The sequence below is a fragment of the Magnolia sinica genome, chromosome 10, assembly GCF_029962835.1.
Source record: "Magnolia sinica isolate HGM2019 chromosome 10, MsV1, whole genome shotgun sequence".
Taxonomy (NCBI): domain Eukaryota; kingdom Viridiplantae; phylum Streptophyta; class Magnoliopsida; order Magnoliales; family Magnoliaceae; genus Magnolia; species Magnolia sinica.
The window spans coordinates 45,747,267-45,770,475 of record NC_080582.1 but is presented as its reverse complement, the minus strand read 5'-3'; the positions used below and the strand labels follow the sequence as shown (position 1 = coordinate 45,770,475).

Here is a 23,209-nt window from a genome sequence, read left to right as displayed (position 1 = left end):
AATCTCTGAACGGATTCATCTCCGGCGTATCTGAAACGACTCCTCCTTACGGTTGTTTTCCTTCTCCTATAAATAGAAGTACCCCCAACCAATGTAAGGTACACATTACATATTCCTATGCTCGACTGGTGACTCTTTTTCTAAAGAGATCCTACCCTACAAAAGACCCAAGGTCCTTACTTAGGCATCGGAGGGCACCACAAAGTAAATGGAGGTTTCAAATCCATGGTCAAAGATTGGATTACATCTAAAATCCTTTCAAAAGTTGCATGTGTACTATGTGTGTCATTAGACTATTAAATTATTGGGGACATGCCACTAATGATATCCCAAAACAACTAGATTATCAAATGCATCACTATAATTATTTTAATATGATAATCAGCGTTGTCCAAACATTGTCTATTTAAATCAACAGTTAAAAATTGTTGGTTAGTCACTCGGACATGATCTTGTGCTTGAGGCCCATCTGAGACTTGAAATTTCATCTTTTTTGGGCAAAGTATATATTTCAGTAGGCTTATTACAACCATTGTGTCAAACATTACTTACTTTCGCTAATTAGAGATATTAAGTGGATTTACTAATTAAATTCAAACTCATGTAAATATACTAAGCATAACTTCTTTTGGATTAAAGTTATTCCCAATACAGGGTGCCAATAGGAGGATTTCAAATCCACAGGGTTTCAAATCCAAGTGTCCTGAATCCAGGGTTCCAAATCCACGCTCCCAAATGGGCGACTAGGTCTGGCACGGCTTAGCCCAGCCCATCGCCATCGCTAACTCAAACCTGATCCGTCGAGGTCGAGGCCCTCAACATCCGAGACCCGAAACCCCAACACGGCAACTCTAGGAACCGACCCGAATCCGACCTGTTGGAATGCGACCCATTGCGACCCTGATTTACGGGGTTAGGCCCACCTGATGGACAGATTGAATCTCGCACACGTCACGCGTGTGGAATAAGCAAACCAGATGAAACTGGAGCGGGCAGAGAGATGAAGAGAGAGGGAGAGGATCCTCGTGTGTTTGTTGTTGCCTTTGAATCCGCTGCTGCAGCTGCTCTTCTTTCCGAAGATGAGAATTCACGTAACCGCTTCTCTTCCATCCTTATTGACAGCCCTAGTTGTGCTCTCATCTTTTCTATGGACAATACACTGCCAATCTCAAACACAAAGGTCAGATTCAAAACACTAGCATGATCATATTGGAATGAGGGAAGTCAAATCAATTGAATTTAAGTAAAAATAAAATAAAATTGGAATTATTATCTCTGCAGGACTAGTAGCGGCAGTAATAGGGTTGAAGAAGAAGAAGGGCGTCGGTTTCTTCTGAGTTTCCGAGAAATTGGTGGGAACACATCCTTCGAATGCTCTCCGTCAGGACCCTGCGTCGCCTGTCAATATTCTGAGAAGGTTGGATCCAATCCTATCTATTTTTCTGTCATCTCTTCTTGCTTCAAATGTACTCGTATATAATATTAAAAAAAAAAAAAAAACTTCTTCATCTTTGTTTCAATTGAGGTTGGTGTTTGAATCCAAAATTAGTTTCATTGAAGGGCCTGTTTAGGGCAGTACACTAAAATCACATTTGGGTCGGGTGTTCATGGTGAAGTAGGGGACATCTGTTTAGCGATGTGCTGGGTGTGGGTGGATTTTTTTTGTCCTTTTCATGGAAATTGCATCCTGAAAGAGCTCATTCCAGCCCCGAATTGCTTTCTGGTTCGGCTGGCTTAACTCTGGGAGCATGTGTTACGGTCCCAATGGTTTAGTAGCCTAACTTGACGTGTTCCATCAGTCCTGGGGCTTTAGGTGTATTGTTAGGTTCTTCTCAACTAGTATAAGAGCCAACACCACATCCTGTGTTCTAGTCACTGAAGGGGCAACTTGTGGAGAGGGCAACCTGGACTGGAGTGAAAGCCACCACGATGTGGAGAGGGTCTACCTAGACAACTAGAGCGTGGATGCCGTGAGTGGAAAAGGCTGCTTGGAAAAGAGGCGAGAGTGAGTGCCACCATAGAGTGGGATGCCACGGATATTGGCTGTAGAGTGTAGTGGAATGCTACAATCTGATGATTTAATAGCCTAACTTAGCACATTCTATCAGTCCTAGGGCTTTTGGTGTATAGGTTAGGTTCTTAATGAAAGGGCAACCTGAACCACAATGAAAGCCGCCACAACATGGAGAGGGCTACTTGGACAACAATAGTGCAGTTGCCATGAGCAGAAAGGCTACCTGGAAAACTGGCCAGAGTGAGTGCCGCCATAAAGTGGGCCACCGCGGATGTCGGTTGTAGAGCGTAGTGGAATGTTATGGTCCCAATAATTTAATAGCCTAAGTTGGCGTGTTCCATTAGTGCTAGGGCTTTTGGCGTATTGGTTAGATTCTTAATAGAAGGGCAACCCAGACTAGAGTGAAAGCCGCCACAACATGGAGAGGGCTACTTGGACACCTAAAGTGGAGAGTGCAATTACCATGAGTGGAAAGGGCTACCTGTTAAAGAGGCTAGAGTGAGTGCCACTGGAGAGTGGGTCGCCGCGGACATCGGTTGTGGAGTGTGGTGGAATGTTACGATCCCAATGCTTTAATAACCTAACTTGACATGTTCCATACGTCTTGGGGTTTTTGGCATATTGTCAGGTTCTTAATAATTTGTGTTAGAGCCAATACCACGTCCTATGTTTGAGTCACGGAAGAGGTGACCTATGGAAAAAGGCAGCCTGAACCAAAGTGAAAGTTGCCACAACGTGGAGAGGCTATTCGGACAACCAAATTACAACTGCCATGAGTAGAAAGGGCTACATGGAAAAGAGGCTAGAGTGAGTGCCGCAAGATAGTGGGCCGTCGTGGACATTGGCTACGGAGCGTGGTGGAATGTTATGTTCCCAATGCTTTAATAGCCTAACTTGACATGTTCCGTACGTCTTGAGACTTTTGGCGTAGTTGTTAGGTTCTTAACATTTGGTATTAGAGCCAACACTACGTCCTATGTTCGAGTCACAAAAGGGGTGGCTCGTGGAAGGTAACTTGGACCAGAATGAAAGCCGCCATGACGTGGAGGGGGCTACTTGGACAACTAGGGTGCATATGTTGTGAGTGGAAAGAGCTACCTGGAAAAGAGGTCAAAGTGTGTGTTGCCATAGATTAGGTTGCTGCAGATGTCAGCTACAGAGTGTGATGGAATGTTAGGATCCTAATGGTTTAATACCCTAACTTGAGGCATTCCATAAGTCTTGGCACTTTTGGCTTATTGATTAGGTTCTTAACAGCATGTTGATGCAATCATGCCCCATCCCACATGTGCACACTCCACACATGGACATAAAAGAAGGACTAGATGGGGGGCCATTCTAGTATTTACATGCAGCATATCAAAGATCTAGTTTCCTTTCTTTCTTTCTTTTTTTATTTATTTATTTTTATTTTTTTATTTTATTGTTAGGAATAAATTTTATTAGGATTTTTCTGTTTTATAGGTTTCTTATTTTATCAATCTAGAGATCATTGCTAGCTAAGAATCTTTGTGTAGATCTCCTAGATTTTTGCTAGAGATACGAATCCGATATGAATCCTTTTATATATATATATATATATATATATATATATATATATATATATATATTCTAGATTGTAATAGAGATATCCCTCTTCTTATAAATAAAGCCCAAGCCATTTATCATAATATATTTTTCTCGAGCAGAAATTACAGTTGCAATGTTGGGAAGGAGTTATGATCTCTAGTTTTGACTAGAGGGCTGCTGAGCACTGCTCACAATCTTGATATTCTTCTTTTCTTTTTCTATTTTCTTCCTCATCTTCTTCCACAAAATCTGTCCCAAACTTCAACTCAAACTACAAGTCCAGACCGTTCCCTCAACTGGCCTATTGTTTCAGCCTTTCACCAATGCAAATTGATTTGATCTAGATACTTCCTCAATTATTAGTTCTATTACCTGATACTTAAAACCCATTGAAAATGGGTGAAAAGGTGTGGTTGCCCCTAGATGATGCATTTAACATTGTGGACAAGCTTACATACTTATATGGCAATGTTTTTACAGAAGTGGCTTTGCAGATGCCTTTTCTTCTTGGCAATGCCAATCCAGAGGTTTTTTGTACTCACCAAAACTTATTTCTGGTGTCTTAATGGAATCTCACGAACACAATGTCCAATATTTTCTGGTTGCATTGAACACTGATGCACATGCATTGGGATTCATGCTTGCTTGCATCATATATAACATTGTGTTGGGACTTCTTGAGTCATACCATGTTTCATTTGTTCTATTAATAGGATTCTTAAATTTTATTTTGCTCAATTGTAGTTCCATTTTTTTTTTTTTTTGATTTGGTAGAACGATGAAAAGTATCGCTGCAGTGAAACTGGCTATCGTATTCCTCTGAAATGCATTGAAATTGGGGGTGTCTCAAAGGAAACAAAAAGCAATAAATTTCGGAAAAGGCGGTCTGTGTTAGAAGATGGCGCTAAATTTAAGTCTTATATCCACCCACGAGTGCATGCTGCACTAAGACGTCTGAGATGGAGGAGATTACTGGATGTCTCATTCACATCGGAGGGTGGGAAACAGACTTACATTACTTATAGGAGCTGTGTACCGGCAGTAGCAGAGGAAAAGTTGACAGTTCTAGGTTTTGAGGTATGGAAATCTAATTACTTTCTCTATCCATTGTGATTGGTTATGCTCTTCTTGCATTTGGGTCCTGCTCACACATGCTTATCTTGTCTAGATATTAGATTGTGCTGGTAATTTTTTCATTAATTGGTATTTGATGTTGACTACCCTGTAACTGCCTATCTGACTACTGATGTGGGAATCTGAAATTAGACGTGAGCACTAAGGGTTTATTGGAACCTTCAGCTAAATTCATCCAATGTGTTTGTGGAATCCCTAACTGAGAGAAGTTGATCAGCTATTGCAGATCCAAAACATATGCAAACAAACACGACCTTACGGTGGGAAAAATTGTCGGGGAGCAGTTCTTGAATTGGAATCGCTTCATGTTCAAAACTGGAGTGGATTCAAACCACTAATTAGGAGTGCTAAACCCCTAGGCTAAACCAGTTGCAGGTTTGAAAGAAAAAGAGAAAAACGAACTGAATTTTTCATTTATGTACCCAAATATGTGGGTACACTAGGGCTGTAAACAGTCTGGGCAGCCATCAGGCGTTCGGTCTTGACCTGACATTAGTGAGGCTCAGGCTTGATTATTAGGCATTTTACATGCAGGCTGGGCTCGAGCATAGTATTTGAAGCCTGATTGCTAATCTTGCCAGACTTGGGGCCAAAACAGGGGCTGAGCACGGCCATTTGATGCAGGGGCATGTGCCTGACACCTATCTAGAATGAATGGGTTGAGGGAAGTGAGGACCAGCTTGCTGCATATGATGACCTACCTGATGTAGTCCGCTTGGAGTCCAACGACAACTCATGTTTTTTGTGGTTGTTTTGATACCATATCCTTCACTGGGTTGGGAGGTTATTTTGGCAATTCCATGGATGTTTAGCTAGTTAGTGGCTTCCATGAGTTCTTCATGCTGTTGATGCTGTCTTTCCAGATCAGTTTTAAGGGGCTGATATACATTCAACTCTTCCCAAATGCCTTTAAGCTTCGAAAATATTTTCCAAGGGGCTTATCACGTTGTGGGGATGTAAATATTTGTTTAAACAATTTATATATATGACTATATGAGAGATGTTTTTGTCAGATAAATACATCTCTCATACAATATCCCACACTTCCTTCACAATGTCAAGAAACAACATTTTTGCTGATGGATTGTTCCATACTATTTAATAAGCATGTCATGATTTGAATCTTCTCCTGAACCCATTCATCATATTTCAGGCTTCGTTAGGTCAAATATTTTAACTTCCCTTTAGCTGTAAAGAAGTCATATGACTCTGACCTTTGAAGATAATTTCTTCCATTTGACTTTGTAGAGGTCATTTGAGCACCTAGAAAGTCAGATAGACTAATAAAAGCAGATTTCCTCTCTCTCTCTCTCTCTCTCTCTCTCTCTCTCTCTCTCTCTCTCTCTCCAGGCCGAAACTCTTGTACGCATGAAAGCTTCAATCACTTCCAACGGTACAACCAACATGTTTCATGAGACACACCAATCAGCCTAACACATCACCATAGACTGCATGGTTTCACATGTCTTCACACCACAAGGATGACTACATTCATTATTCACATGATCAAATCTTCATGACAAGCCCGGCCCACAAAAAAGAAAATCCTAGATTCTTTGAGGAACTCTCAGCACAAGAGAAAAGAAAGAGAACAAGAAGAGAAAAAGAACAACAAGAAATGAATTTTAGGAGAAGAAGAAAGGAGGCAAAGACTTTAGCTTGATTGAACATGCTCATTTATGAAAAGATGGAGAGAGAGAGAGAGAGAGAGAGAGAGAGAGAGAGAGAGAGATTCACTTAAGCTAAAAAACAAACTACTCAAGCTAAAAAACAAAATGCACGTCACTCGTTATTGATGGTGAGAAAAGAGATAAGATGGACCATACAAGTGTTCGGTCCAGATTATAGTGGCCATATGATTGTACAGCCGACAGGCTCATTAACTTAAACATACATTGTTTTGGTCAAGGTATTTTTAGCCTAGTTCAAATTGAACTGTGGCGAGATGGATCCATCGGTGTCAGGATTGTCAAGTGTCGAAAGGAAGGGCTGCGGAAGGATGTATTGATTTTGTGTTTGGGTTACCGAGGACTCAAAGCCAACGGTTTGTGGATTCTATCATGGTTGTGGTGAATCGATTATCTAAACTGGCACATTTCATCCTATTTAGGAAAACCATGGATGTGTTGAATATTCCCATTCTCTACTTCTGCACCAACAAGGGGATCCAGAGAGCCTTAGCTTGGATCAAGATTCCAAATTCATATGCCATTTTTGGAGGTCATTGTGGAAGAGGATGAGAACACAATTAAGTTTTAGTAGTGCGTATTACCCAAAAAGATGATCAAACCAAGGTCATCATAGTAGTTAGGGAAATCTTTTGAGAAGCCTTGCGGGAAAGAAGCAGAGGCAATGGTATAAAGGGCTATCTCAAGCCAAATTTGCTCACTATTGTTCTAAGAACTGGACTACACAACTCGCTCCTTCAAAATTGTGTATAGTGTGAATCTGGCAAGTATTTTGGATTTAGCTATGCTTCTGAATTTAATTTGGGCTGAGTGTGTGGAGAGGCCAAGGACTTGGCTGATCATATCAAAGCTATACACGAGAAGGCAAGGGCTCAATTTGAGATAGTAATCAGCAGTACAGAGCAGCGTTTGATAAGCAACATGGGAAGGTCATGTTCAAGGTGGGTGATTTCATATGGGTTGTTCTCAACAAGGAGAGGTTCCCCGTTGGGGAATATAATAAATTGCATGCACATAAGATTGGACCGTATAGAATTGTTGAGAAGATCGACAACAATGCGTTCTTCCTATGTTTATCGAGTCATATCTACACCCTCGACATGTTTAATGTCAAGCATCTCATTCCATAGATCAACTCGATATCTTGTTGTTCTCTCCAAATGGGGGAGACTAATGGAGGAGCATGCATACCTAGAATGGATGGATTTGGGGAGGGGGTTGATTTGTCCTCAAATTCCTTGAATTCTCCTTATTTCTCTTTTCTCCTTTGGTTGTCTGATTAATTGCGGGGCCTTCATTGATTTGAGCAGCTTGAAGCGACATTACCATCCTATATTTACTATGTGAAAGTGAATACAATATAAATTGTATTGGAACCTGTAATTGTTCTTATCTAGTTATGTGAAATGGGTTGTGCATATTAGGTTTATTTAGTCCTAGGCTTGGATTTGGGCTTGGGCCTATTAATTTTAATCAGGAATGGGCCTTTGGAGCCTTGTCATATGTATTGGTCCAAGCCTGGGCATGGAAAGGCTGGGCTTGGACATGCATGCGCGCGTGCGCACATACACACTTAAAGCTGCTTGGTTTGCAACTGGCCTATTTTAACTTGAGTGGGCAATGCCACAAGGAACAATCAAGAAAGGGACTCCGACCCTTGATTTTGTGGAGGGCCCATTGTGGTGTATGTGTGATCCAATTCATTGATTAGAAAGTTTTTTCCCTAGGTGTAGGGGTGCCATAACAGTTAGGCCATTCTGACAATGAAGTGGGGCTTGTGTAAGTCAGTGGTTGGTGTCCACCTCTCTTTCAATTGTTCCTACTCGTGCAGCCCACCTAAATTTTCGTTGGGCCTTGGCCAAACAAGATAGGCTGTGCACGATGGTTTGAGTATACATTCAACATGCATCATGTGGGGCCCATCTCAAAACGTTGCCACCATTATTATGGTGTTGACATTACCATGGAATCATTTCCCATAAATATATCAATACATCAATGAGGGGAAATGATTCCGAGGTATTGTTTTCATTGAAATATCAGTGAAAACGTTTTGTGTGGGCCCCATTGTGATGTATATCATGTTGTATGTATGACTTCCATTCTGACCATTAGAAGCACCCTCCCTCGTTTGGGCATGGGTCCAAAAATCAGGCCCATCCATGGCTTAGTTGGCCACATGATAGGTAACAATTGAGGTGTCCCCTCTCGTAATAAATCTCAAAATATTTTTTTTTTAAAATTATTTCTTTTATACGATAGGTGCCTCCTCACAAGGGATTTAGGGAAACTAGTCATCACTTGCTCACCAGTGCAGCGCGAGAGAGGGCACCAAAGTACTCCTTATTGATGGGCAAGTAGAAGTAGTGCCCCCAGAGAGTGATAGTAAGGAGGAATATGAGCCAGTCGAAACCCCTAGTGATGAGGAAGAGGGAGCACAAGAGTCTGTGACCCTTGCAATTGTGCGTTGTGCCCTAATTACAGCCCTTAATTACCGCATAACAACAGCATCTATATCCCCTAATTACAGCCCTTAATTACAGCATAACAGCAATATATGGTACAACAATATATGGTAGGTTTGTTGTCTATCCTACTAACACTATAGAGTCTCCTAGGTTGATGAAACATCCATTCCAGTCTCGCACCGCTGTCTTGTCTCTATTCAGTTCGGATCTTATAAAGACACAATTTGGTGTAATGTTGTTCCTATGGATGTGGGCCATGTCATTCTGGGTAGGCCCTGGCTCTATGACAGGGATGTTACCTTATTTGGTCATTCAAATGTGTGTACATTCTGGTTTGAGGGCAAGAAGGTCAAGCTAAATCCTCTGCCACCTAAGAATACAACTGGAAAAGAGTTCACCACACAGAGTAGTGTGAGCGGCCCAAAAGAAGTGAAGGAGTCGAAGTCGAAGTCCAAATCGCTCCATATTTTGAATGCCAAAGACTTTGAGCGAGAGACGGAGGCGGACTCGATGATATACGCCCTTGTGGCTAGGGACAGTGTACCAGAGACTAGCGTAGAATTACCCACTGAGGCCATTCAGGTGGTACATGAGTTTCATGATGTCTTTCCTGATGATTTACCAAATGAGCTTCCCCTATAAGGGATATACAACATGCCATTGATTTAATCCCTAGGGCAATACTAAATCTCCCGCATTACAGAATGAACCCAAAAGAGCACGCTGAGTTGAAGAGACAAATTGATGAACTCCTAGAGAAGGGTTTCATTCGAGAGAGCATGAGTCTGTGTATCGTGCCCACCCTTCTTACACATAAGAAGGATAACACATGGAGGATGTGTGTTGATAGTAGGGCCATCAACAAAATCACAGTCAAGTATCGGTTTCCCATACCGCATCTTGATGACATGCTAGATATGATGGCCAATGCTACTATTTTCTCAAAAATTGTCCTCAAAAGTGGGTATCACCAAATCCGTATACGCCATGGTGATGAGTGGAAGACGGCCTTCAAGACGAAGGATGGGCTATATGAGTGACTAGTTATGCCTTTTGGGTTAACTAATGCCCCAAGACTTGACGAGTCCGATTCGCCAAGATGAAGCTTGTGGGTCAAGCAAAGAGGTTTTGGGCAACGGTTGCGCGAAAGAAAGAAAGAGTGAGGGAACTCCCAATAGTTCATTGGGTAAAGATGAAAGAAACGCTTAAAGAAAAGTACCTCCCTTTCTCTTATCGCTGATGATTGATTGAGGAGTGGCAGTCTCTTCAATAGGGTTCCATGAGTGTTGCAGACTATATCGAGAAGTTTAAAGAAAACTCGACACGCTGTGAGGTTGATGAGGACCCAGTACTTACCCTTGCTCGTATCAAAATGGGCCTCCGTCCTGACATCAAGAGAGAATTACTCTCTAAAGAGATAACACTATTGAATAATTGTACTAAGTAGTGTTAGATGTCGAGCAATACCTTAAAGCATCTGTAGGAAGACGGTTTGACTTTCGCGAATCCGGTGCTAAGACCAACCCCTCTGGGGCTAGACCTAACACGGGATTCCAAAACAAACTTTCCCCTAATGTTCAGCCTAGACCCAATGATGATAAGGGTAAAGAGATTGTTGGGTCTAGTTCACATGGAAGTAGGGCCACTAGGTGTTTTAGCTATCAAGGGAAACTAGTCATCACTTGCTCACCAGTGCAGCGCGAGAGAGGGCACCAAAGTACTCCTTATTGATGGGCAAGTAGAAGTAGTGCCCCCAGAGAGTGATAGTAAGGAGGAATATGAGCCAGTCGAAACCCCTAGTGATGAGGAAGAGGGAGCACAAGAGTCTGTGACCCTTGCAATTGTGCGTTGTGCCCTGACTCAATCCAAGAACACTGATGACTGGCGTTGCAACACGATCTTCTACACTTATGCAAAATGTGGGAAAAAGAGCTGTAAGATGATCGTGGATAGTGGTAGTTGTGCCAACGTGGCATCGACTAGCACTGTGAGTCGTTTGGGCTTGAAGCTGGAAGCCCATCCTCAGCCCTATAGAGTCTCCTAGGTTGATGAAACATCCATTCCAGTCTCGCACTGCTGTCTTGTCCCTATTCAGTTCGGATCATATAAAGACTCAATTTGGTGTAACGTTTTTCCTATGGGTGTGGGCCATATCATTCTGGGTAGGCCGTGGCTCTATGACAGGGATGTTTCCATATTTGGTCATTCAAATGTGTGTACATTCTGGTTTGAGGGCAAAAAGGTCAAGCTAAATCCTCTGCCACTCAAGAATACAACTGGAAAAGAGTTCACCACACAGAGTGGTGTGAGCGGCCCAAAAGAAGTGAAGGAGTCGAAGTCCAAGTCCAAACCGCTCCATATTTTGAATGCCAAAGACTTTGAGTGAGAGACAGAGGCGGACTCGATGATATACGCCCTTGTGGCTAGGGAGAGTGTACCAGAGACTAGCGAAGAATTACCCACTGAGGCCATTCAGGTGGTACATGAGTTTCATGATGTCTTTCCTGATGATTTACCAAATGAGCTTCCCCTATAAGGGATATACAACATGCCATTGATTTAATCCCTAGGGCAATACTAAATCTCCCGCATTACAGAATGAACCCAAAAGAGCACGCTGAGTTGAAGAGACAAATTGATGAACTCCTAGAGAAGGGTTTCATTCGAGAGAGCATGAGTCTGTGTATCGTGCCCACCCTTCTTACACATAAGAAGGATAACACATGGAGGATGTGTGTTGATAGTAGGGCCATCAACAAAATCACAGTCAAGTATCGGTTTCCCATACCGCATCTTGATGACATGCTAGATATAATGGCCAATGCTACTATTTTCTCAAAAATTGTCCTCAAAAGTGGGTATCACCAAATCCGTATACGCCATGGTGATGAGTGGAAGACGGCCTTCAAGACGAAGGATGGGCTATATGAGTGACTAGTTATGCCTTTTGGGTTAACTAATGCCCCAAGCACTTTCATGCATGTGATGACCCAAGTATTGAGACCCTTCATGGGGAAGATCCTGGTCATATACTTTAATGATATCTTGATTTATAGCATGACTAAGGACCAACACCTCAACCATTTGAGGCAGGTTTGTGGGATCCTTAGGGCTGAGAAGTTGTACGCCAACCTAAAGAAGTGCGCGTTCTTGTCTAGTAGTGTGATATTCTTAGGTTTTATTGTGTCAGCTGAGAGCGTATCGGCGGATCCCGAACAGGTCAAGGCCATTGTTATTTGGCCTGAACCCTGCAATACTCATGAGGTGCGCAGCTTTCATGGCGTAGCCACTTTTTATATGTGGTTCATTCGAGGCTTCAGTTCCATTGTGGCTCCCATCACGGACTGCATAGAAAAAGGAGAGTTTCAATGGAAAAGGCCGCTTCGAAGGCCTTCAAGGAGATAAAGGTCAAGATGACCGACGCTCCAGTCACGCGACTTCCAGATTTTTCAAAAGTTTTTAAAGTCACATGTGACACATCAGGAGTCGGCATAGGAGGAGTACTTAGCCAGGAAAGGCACCCTGTCGCCTTTTTTAGTGAGAAACTGAATGAGGTGAAGTAAAGATATTCCACCTATGACAAGGAATTCTACGCGGTAGTGCAATCACTATGCCATTGGCGACATTACCTGTTACCGCAAGAATTCGTCTTGTTCTCAGATCACGAGGCCTTGAGATACCTGAACTCTCAGAAGAAATTAAGTCTCAGGCACGCTAAGTGGGTTCAATTCCTTCAAGAATATACTTTTGTGCTTAAGCACAAGGCCAGTGTAGAGAATAAGCCTGCCGACGCGTTGAGTCGTCGAGTCGCATTACTCAACTCCATGAGCGTTGAAGTTACGGGCCTTGAGCGCATAAAAGAAGAGTATTCTGAGTATCCAGATTTTGGGGTTATGTATACGTCTTTATTAGAGAGTCCGTCAGGAGCTAACAGTGAGTATTTGATTTTGGACGGATATTTGTTTAGGAGTGACCGCTTGTGCATACCACGTACCTCCTTTCGCGATTTTCTTGTCTGGGAGTTACATTCAGGGGGGGTCTCGGGTCATTTTGGTCGTGACAAGATCATTGCCCTAGTGGAGGAATGATTTCACTGGCCAAGCCTCAAGTGGAACGTGGGCAAAATTATAGGGCAATACCGTACTTGTCAACTGGCAAAGTAGAGGAAACAGAATACAGGATTATATACACCTTTGCCAGTCCCATTCATCCCTTGGCAGGACATCAGTATGGACTTCGTGCTTGGACTTCCCAAGACTATTCGAAAGTATGACTCCATATTTGTTGTCGTGGATCGTTTCTCTAAAATGGCCCACTTCATTCTTCTAAGACCTCCGACGCATCTTATGTTGCCAAGTTGTTCTTTAGTGAAGTCGTCAAACTGCATGGGTTACCAAAAACCATAGTGTCTGACCGTGACGTGAGATTCATGAATTACTTTTGGAAGACACTATGGCACATGATGAATACTAGGCTCCAATTTTCTTCTGCCTACCACCCTCAGACCGATGGCTAGACTGAGGTGGTTAATAGGAGCCTAGGGAGTTTACTTCGATGTTTAGTGGGGGAGCATACCAGGACATGGGACGCCGTACTACCCATAACTGAGTTTACATACAATAGTTCTATCAATAGGTCTATAGGTCTAAGTCCTTTTGAAGTCGTTACTGGTTACAAGCCTAGGAAGCCTATTGATCTTATCCCCATGTCATTGTCCTATAGGCCATTAGAGTCTGCAGAGTCTTTTGCGCGTCACTTACATTTATTGCATCAAGAAATCAGGCGAAAGATCACTACTAGTAATGAACATTACAAATTTTTTGCAGACCAACATAGACGTTTCAAAGAGTTCAATATTGGGGACTCTGTGATGGTCCGCATCAGGCCCGAGCGGTACCCTTCAGAAGCTGTTCGTAAGTTACACGCGCGTAGCGTTAGGCCCTTCAAAATTATAAAGCGAAACGGTCTCAATACATATGAGGTAGATCTTTCACCTTCCATAGGAATTAGTTCCATATTCAATGTGGAGGATCTAATTGCTTTTCAGGGACCCACTGATACTTTGTCCGGCCCTTCGCCCACCCATCCTGATTCCCTAGACTTACCCTTTGATCCATAGCCTCTTCCCGTCCTTTCATCCCAGCCTCTGCCTCCCATACCTAGCCTTCACACACCGTGAGAGGAAATAGAGGATATCCTGGACCATGAGATAATTTCCACGTCGGATGGCTGGTTTCAGAAATACCTAGTTAAATGGAGGTCACGCCTAACTTCAGACAGCACATGGTTCACTGAGGAGGAGCTTCAGAGACTTGATCTTGACATCATAGAGTGATTCAGGAGTTTTATTTTGCCAGTGGCAAAATCTTCGCAGCCGGGGAGAGTTGATAAGGACATTGTGCACACGCATGCCCGCACACCACCACCCCTACGCATGTACGTATGCAGAAGGAGGACCCCACCATCGATCTGGCTCAATGACGACGTCCAGGGAAGGCCTCCTAGCTAGAAGACAAGTTTTGGTTCAAAAAAAGTGGGCCCGATAGTAAAGAAAAGTCCATCATGAGATCTCATGATCGTGGCCCACTCGTCGGATTGATTTCATATTTTAGGTTTTGCTTATTGTTATTATTTAGAACATCGTGAACGCTTTAGATTTTTCTGTTTGGTTTTTATTTTAGTTTACTTCATCACCAAGTAATAAGTTGCGCACATGGTGCGAGTTTTTGGGGTATAGGGTTTTTCCTATAAATAAGCACCCCTTGTAGTTCTTTTGATTCATTCAAGTTTAATAAAAAATTCCTGCTTTATTTTTCTGCTCTCTTCGTGAGTTGTATAAGAATTCAAAAGTGGGTGCGAAGCCCTCCATTTTCAAAGGGCTAAGTACCGTGGTGCGAAGCCACATCGATCCCAATTCACTCCATCTTCTGTCATCTCTTTTTTTCCATCTTCTACTACCATCCGTACTTCGAATTCGTTCTTTGTTGCATCAGTTTTCTTCATTACAGTAGGTTTCCAGATTTCGGCCCGTAGGAGTGCTGAAACTTCGGCGGAGCACCACGCACACGTCGTAGCTCGGATCGACCCAAAACTTTGGGGTTTTAGAGAATACCCCTGCCCGACCAGGGCCAAGGAGAGCTTTTCCGCAATCGACGCCCCCTCCCTCGTGCGGCCAGGTACCTGCGCACGTGTGAGCGCCCCAGGCCCGCTGTCCACACGCGGGATCGTCTTTTAGCTCAGGTTTTTATCTTCTTTTATCCTCTCATAGCCATTTTTTTCATGAATCCTAGCCCTAGATTACGTTTTTCCTAAGTTATTTGTCAATTTTCTCACCCTAGGGCTCCTTGAATTGAGATGGGGGAATCCCTTGGATTAAGGACTGATTCTTATGCATGTGTGGTTGATTTCTATTTCTCTTTGAGTATTGTTTGGTTCATAATTTTCATTGATCCGGCCCTAACATGTGTAGGCCTGGACCCGCATAGATTCCCCTTTAATTGAGTGTTTGGATTTTCATGTGGGATGTGGAATTTGTGTGATTGTTTTTGAATTGGTATGATCTAAGCCTGAAATCTTGCATATCATATTTAAATTCATGTCCTGCATCAGAGAAATAATTGGTGCTTTTGGGACAAAAGTGGGTCATACCCCTTATCATTAGGGAGGGCTTCAGTCTTATGTAAAAGAATGGGCTTTTAATTTAATATCCACGCAGATTGTTTCTCTCAGTTGTTTTCGGGTTCCAGTTTTGTCTTTGGCGTTTTTGCCACCTTTTAATGAATTTTATCATCTTTCATTTAATTACAAAAAAAACCTGGTAGGGTGTGACAAGGAGATGCCATATACTAAAAATTAGTGTATTACGCTCATCATGTGAGGCACACATACTTGTTGAATATGAATGGTTGGATTGTTTGCTGGTTAAGCACTTTTCTCAGTAAAGGTTGACTTGCGTGATTTGCTGGCCATCACTTTTTTTTGTCCATGGCAATGTTAACAATGTATCCTATTGGATGATTGACTGGTATCTCCGATACGCGTGTTACCTGCTCGAATCTGCGAACATGTATTGGCCCTCACATAATGCATGACTTACGATTGTCCAAATCTCTCTTTCCCAATTGAAAATTTTCCTACATTTGTTCTCTCTCACTCTCTCTTCATTTATTAGTCTTAAAAGACTATACTTTTTAAAAAATTTATTGTACAACCACGTGTGGGATTTATGATGATGTATGCATTGAAAGTCAGTGCAGAAGAGTGGGCCTGTAGGATCTGACGGTCTACACGATATGGGACCTTTGCAAAAGCCGATGATAGACGATGCGGGTCCAGCTGTCCTCCTAACCACTACAGGAGCATATGGGTTTGATCATCCCTCTAATTCTATGGTAAGGATGGTCCTGGATTACGATCTACAATCAAATTTTCCTATACAAAGATAAGGTTATTGAATCTTAAAGAGACTCTTGTTTCAGAAAAACGAATATCAAAACCATCAACTAACAACCTAGAAATAGAAATTAAATTCCGACGCATGCTTGGTGCAAAAAGAGTATCACGGAGGGTTATTATCCGCCCTACGCGCATACGGAGATGGTAAACCCCAATCCCTAGCGCGCGTCTTTAGCAACGTTATTCCTCATGTAAACCTTGTAACTCCTCGTGGCTATAGGCCGAAATTCCTTGAGTCCTCGATGATCTCGTGTCACATGCTTTGTTGTGCCTGAATCCAAAATACACTTGTTAGATAGAGTATCAACGAAAAGGATTTCAGAACAAACGACTACAAACAAAGTATCTAGTGACCTAGGAATTATCCTATTTTTATGGGCGCACTGTCGAGCATAATGGCCGGAATTTCCGTAAACATAGCAACCAAGTTGGATTTTCTTGACTTCTCCTTTCCTTTTCCCTTCTTGAGATTTGGAGGAAGCGTTATGGACTTCTATTCTCGGTCATTCTTCTTCGCCTTCTTGTGAGCTTTGGACCGTCTCCTATTAGCTTTTCGCGAGTGGGTCTCTGCTACAAAGGCCTTGGATGAACCCGACTGAATTTCATTCATTTCAACCTCTCATACCAGGTGGCTACAAAAGTCTCTGAACATAGTGATATAATCAATATGGTTTAGAATCCTTTTGATTGGGGCCTAAGATTTAGGCAAGGAACGGTGTATTGCGATTATCTTTTGATTTTCAGTCAATTTGCACCCTACGTTCCTAAGGGTGCCTATCATCTACTCCATCTTACGGATATGATCCTTGATGGGACAACCGACTGGCATCCTGTATTCCTGAAACTCTAGTTCCATTGTCCGAACTTTTGCATCTAACTCTGCGCATAAGCATTTACTAGTGCATCCCAAATCCCTTTAGCAGTCTCATGCACTTCATACGTCGGTATGATTTCTTTATGCATGGTGCTAATTAGGACATTACGGGCAGAACAATTTTGTTCACACCATTTATTGTAGCGGTTTATTGCGGCCCTATGTTTTGCTAAATTTCTGTTCTTAGACATTATAGGTTCTTCTTGAACCTCATTCGGAGTATGCGAAATGTCATCCTCATTTAGAAGGCTTCGCATTGCACGAGACCAGTCTTTATTGTTGTTGTCGTTGAATTGTTGACTCTCGAGTTGTTCAACAATTAATGCCTTGGTGACCATTTCTACATTGCATCAAGTATTATTACTTAGCTATGATATAAAGTATTGGCACTAATCATCAATGTTTCTACTTGTTATTCAAATTTTCAAGTTATAAAAATGATCAATCCATCTTAGATGAGATTTGAGAGTCCACATACCTGAATGGGTGGTGTAGATCAATTAAGTTCTCTAATGTAAGATGAAAAGAACTCATTTATGACAAAAATTTTGTATAGCATGCTACCTGTCATTATGGGTGCATGCATCATTTGGTGGAGGAGACTAACCCCCACTCAGGTTATGTGCAACCTTAATTATAGCGGTCATCCTAGCATTAAGTTTTCTACTTTCTAATGAAAATGGAGCTTAGATCTAATCAGATCAAGCTTAATTCTAACACACACATAAACCTTATCATCAAATTTAATAGAAACATGGGCTAAAATATGATGAATCTAATCATCACTATTGATCGTTTCCATTTGTGGTGGATTTGATCATCACTATTAATGATCATCGTTGATGATGGATCCTTTCATCAACGTTGATCATCACAGTTGACGATGGTTCCAATCGTCAATGGACCCATGATCAATAGTGATTAGATGGATATAGAGAGGGATCTATATTCCCATGCATGCACACATACATTAATGCATGCATCCTAGCATTTTATAATCAAGAGACACATGGGGTTACACATTTTGGTTATTGTGTTCCAAAATATGTGGCCCACCTAACATGATTACAATAATAATATTAATACATCACAATGAAGATTATGAAAATCTAAAACTTTATGTCCTTTTATTTACATATCGATCATCATCATTATGAGAGATCTTAACCGTTAATTTGAAAAATGGACCGCACCATCGGTTAGATCTCGCCGAAAAACCCCAAGTCACTGCCCAACACTTGGCCTAAATCGGCCCACAAATGGCTTATTTTAGGCCCTCAACAAGATGCACTCAATCTTGAAAAGAAGTGGTTTGGGCTTCTAATCTGGCCCATACTATTTGTGCAAAAATGTGGGGGCCCTAGTGAGTTGTATAACCACTCGAGGATAGCATAATAAGGTCCCCAAATTTTGGTGCAACAAATATGTACATATTAAATGACTTCACTAAGATCATTAGAAAGGGATATTAATTGCTAAAGGGCCTAAGCCAAAAAAAATGGGTCCACTAGATTAATAAAATTTATGAACAGATTTTAAACAAACTATAAATATTGTCCGTAGATTTACTTGAGCGGAGGCCCGCAATCTATTACAATCTTGGGCTTTCGAATGGGCTCAAACACAATACCTTAACCCAAAGTCCAGCCAGGCCCTCTTAAGCCATTTAACAAACCCAAGAGATGTAACCTTCCTTTTCTCCATCTCAACGTCATCTCTAACATATAGAAATCAGTGGGAATTGATGGGGCTGGAAGTCCAGTAAATCGTTTATAAGGGGCTGAAAGTTCAGTTCTTCAGGCCCATATTTAAGTCAGGATTTGCTGGGCTGCAAACAGGCCTGTACTACAGGCCCACTGCCCATCTCATCTTCCCAATTTCTCTCTTTATTAGGGTTTCAACAGAAAAACCCACCACACACAAACCAAAATTATGGCCGCCATTCCCATTAATCAAAGGGCCACTGAATACTCCTTTTTTGTGTGTGGATAGGGCTGCCGCTGCCGTGGCTGCTGCGGGTGGCAGGACCATAAGGAAAAAAAAAACTGAGAGAGGGGGGGAGTGCTGCCGCTACTTGTGGTGGTGGCACTTGCCCCAGCCACCGATAGAGAGAGATTTAGAGAGATCTCAGGCCAGGGGGGCCTCCCTCGTGGCGGCAGCTATGGCTGCTGCTGCAGCCGCGGCTGGCAATGGGGTACGTCTAGTATGGATATGCGAGGGTGAGACAGGAAGGTTGCGGTAGGGGTTGCAGCTGTCCAAACTTTCTTCCCTCCTCTATTAGGGTTTTGAAACCCAAATGACCATTCCATCTTAGTCATTTCCTCCATTCTCCATTCATGGCATGTCATTATTTTAAGGCTTTATCAAATCCCTGATCTCTTTATTTCTTAATCTCAATATCGATCCCAGATATCTCGTTCCTCTTTTTGACACAGCTGGTTTCAACCAAAACAAAACCCTCCCAAATTATCTTTATCGATGATAATCCAAATCATAAACCCCAAATCTCTTTATCATTCAAATCCTCAATGTCTCTCAACCGGGAAGCCTTTGCAAATAATCTAATATTATTCTCTTTTTTATTAATCCCCATACCTCGGAGATTTTTTTTTTTTTAAAGAACAATCAAGATAAACATAATTAATCTTGGTGATGATCAATTTATAATTAAAAATAAAAGTACAATTTTTTTATTTTTATTTTTAAAGATTTTATAATAAAGGCCTACTTACCTCAATACGATCCGTTCAACGTTAAATCAGAGATCCGCCGTTGAGTTGCTCTGATACCACTGAAAGTCGGTGCAGAAGAGTGGGCCTGTAGGATCCAATGATCTATACAATATGGGACCTTTGCAAAAGCCAATGATAGATGACGCAAGTCCAGCGGTCCACCTGACCACTACAAGAGTAGATTGGTCTGATCACCGCTTTGATTCTATGGTAAGGATGGTCCAAGATTACGATCTACAGATTGGATCGTTTAAGGGATGGGCCAGATGGACATATGAGAGATACGATAGTTATCTCTCTATTTTCTCTCTGGGCTCTCGTGATTTTCAGATGATTTTCACAAGAGAATTCCTTCCCTTTTATAGGGAAGCCTCAGAGAGTTTAGATGAGGCTAGAGGTTATCTGGTCTCATCCGATCTCCTTCTCTTATCTGTGTTAAAAGTTGAAGTTCAAATTCAACTTCAAACCACCGAGAGAAAACACGGATTAAAAAATCATAGGAAAAACCTCGTGGGACCCATCCACTAGTGATTGCCCACAAGTGGGCCCCACAAACCAATGTCCAACATGCATGCCATTCACTTTGTCCATCATGTGCGCCTTGTAACTTTATCCTTAGAGCCCCAAAATCAGGTGATCCAAAAGTCCCGTGGGCCTCACTATGTTGTTTGGCTGATTTTTAGGATGTACATTAATCCTAGTGGGGCTTATCCTATTAATGTGTTGGATGGATATAAACAGCATTGTGGGACCCACACATAATCTGGAAGGTTTTAATGGCAGGGTGTCCCCATCCCAATTGTTCCCTATGAGTGACTTGCCCAGTGTTCCAGTTATCAGTGATATATTGGTTTTACGGGTCAGTGGTACCAAAACCCTCGAGTAAATAGGAAATTGCCAGATATTATCAATATTTTCTACAATAGCAGCATATCTAGCGATGATAGGGATATAGTCAATATGTTCACTTGAGTCCAGTATATATTTGCCCCGGTATTGGTAGTACCAATGATATTATCGCCAATACTAGGGAGATATCTGGAAATTCACAAGAACTTCTCCAAAATTTTCCAAAAATCAAAATTTTATTGTTTTTATAGTGTTTTTTTTTTTTTTGGTAATTTCGACAACTACTTTTTATTTATGTTTATTATTTGCATTGTATGTTGTTTGAATGATGTAAACTCTTTTGGTTAAAATTGCACTTTTCGTCAAAACATGGTTTAGGCTCCTACTAAATTGAAACTTATTATGTATAATTTTTTTACAATATTTAATTCCAAAATGTGTAAACATGTGTCTTATAACATGTACCGGAGTTTTTTTTTTTTTTTTTAAATCAACCTTTTTCCCAATGTTTCTCTAATATTTTTCCTGGTATCAACAGTGATGTTGATACATGTTTTTTGCATTCTTATTTTTTGGTACATGTAATGGTATCAATACTCTAAACATTGGACCCACCCGTGTTTTGGGTTTTGGGATATGGGGTGAACCTGAAGTGGTACACGTTATGAAGGGAGTTGATGTGGGCCCTATATCGTGGTGGGCTCCAAACAGTAATCTTTTTCTACAACGATGACATGATTTTTTTTTCATGTATGATGAGAGGGAATTAATAATTGGGGAGTTATTTGATACTCGGCTATGTATGATGCTTGATACGCAAGCACTGAGAAATGGTACAAGCATATATAATTCAAATTAAACTGGCTAAATTGTGGAACCCACTATTTATTGAGATAAAACCATTGGATTTTTCATTTTTAACCATTTAATAGATGTCCACCAATCTAACAGTCAGATAATCAAATGTGTAAATTTTGGTTCATGATATATTTAAAAAAGGTACATGTAATTTGGATGGTTTGATTTGAATTACCTGTATGCGACGTATATAATTTTTTAAAAGGTCCACAAATTCTCTCTCTGTGTGCATGTGCCCACGTGTACCAAAAGCACATCAACCTACAAACTGTGTGGGGCCCACTGTGATGTAAGCCCCACATTGTCCATAAGGTGCAACCTTCAAGTCCATCTCTTATACTAAAAATCAGTACAATAGAAAACACAGGCAGGTCACACCACAGAGAACAATTGGGATGGAGACACCCACCGTTAAGACCTTACAAATCGTTCATGGGGCCCACTGTTTTTTGACATGGTATCCAATCCATTTTTAGGGTTTGTCCCTCCAGGATGAATGCACATCCCAAAAGTTAGTTCATTAAAAACTCAGGTGGGTGGCACCATGTATTTTATAGGTTTAAGGAATGTTTTACATGTGGCCCACCTAAGGTTTGGATCTACCTGATTTTTGTGATTCAAGAAGAACACAAGGGGCCTCACATGATAGGCCGAGTGCATATCATTCACACATCACAGTGAACCCCATGCACGTAGTTGTAGAATATGTTTGAAATAAAAATTGGGTTTTCCAAGACTGACAAATGAAGAGAGTTAATGAGGGGGAGGAAATGTTTCCATGGAGGGAGAGATTTTGGCAGTTGTGACTCATGACGTGAGTAAGGCATGTGAGGGGTTGTACACGTCATAGTGTCAATCAACACATGTATCAGAGATCTGGTCCATTCACCAGGTGGGGTACATTATCAACGTTACCATGGACCATGGAATATGGTCCTTTGAATCTCCCAGGTCAAACCTAATGAGAAAAGTAGCTGGTTAGAAAAGCAGTCCAACCATTCAGTTTCAATGTGCATGTGTGGCTCACTTGATGGGCATAATACGTCGACTTTTGGCATATGGCATCTCCTTACTACACCCAACCTTATGAATGGCCCGGCTCTCTGACATGTGTGCCCATCCTCCAAAACCATGTCAAGTTTCACTTAATCCATTATGAGGGGGTACCTATTGTATAAGAGAGAATTATTTAAAAATCATAGAGTTATTTTGAGAGAAGTTGTTTTCTACTTCAACCAAATGCATTGCTAGTTGGACGAACAACTTGTGTGTGGTCATGGGTGTTGTGGCTAGGGAGGTGGGACCACCCATAGAGCTTGTTAGGTTTCCAAAATAATCAAAGAATCATGACCTCAAATAATTATGTCCCAGCCCATGTCGTCAAATGTGACTGCATATGCACTGCGCATATATGTGATGGGATTGTATATGCCATCATGGCATATGCAATCAAAACATATATGCGATCACATAATGTCCCATTGGATGAGATGCAGGAGATGTGATGGGATTGCAAATTCAGCCACTTTTGCCTATAAATAGGCACTCAAATCCCCCATTGGATGTGG

At 41.6% G+C, this 23,209-nt stretch overlaps 1 protein-coding gene across 1 annotated transcript in view; it reads left to right on the top strand.

Moving 5' to 3' along the window:
• Positions 1–841: 841 nt before the first annotated feature.
• Positions 842–23,209, top strand: part of LOC131258350 (uncharacterized) — a 48,735-nt gene continuing 26,367 nt past the window's right edge. The window contains exons 1-3 of the mRNA XM_058259614.1: positions 842–1,180; positions 1,282–1,417; positions 4,358–4,660. Of these exons, the coding sequence (XP_058115597.1) occupies positions 1,080–1,180; positions 1,282–1,417; positions 4,358–4,660 (540 nt within the window). The 5' untranslated portion in view covers positions 842–1,079. The remainder of the gene's footprint in view (positions 1,181–1,281; positions 1,418–4,357; positions 4,661–23,209) is intronic.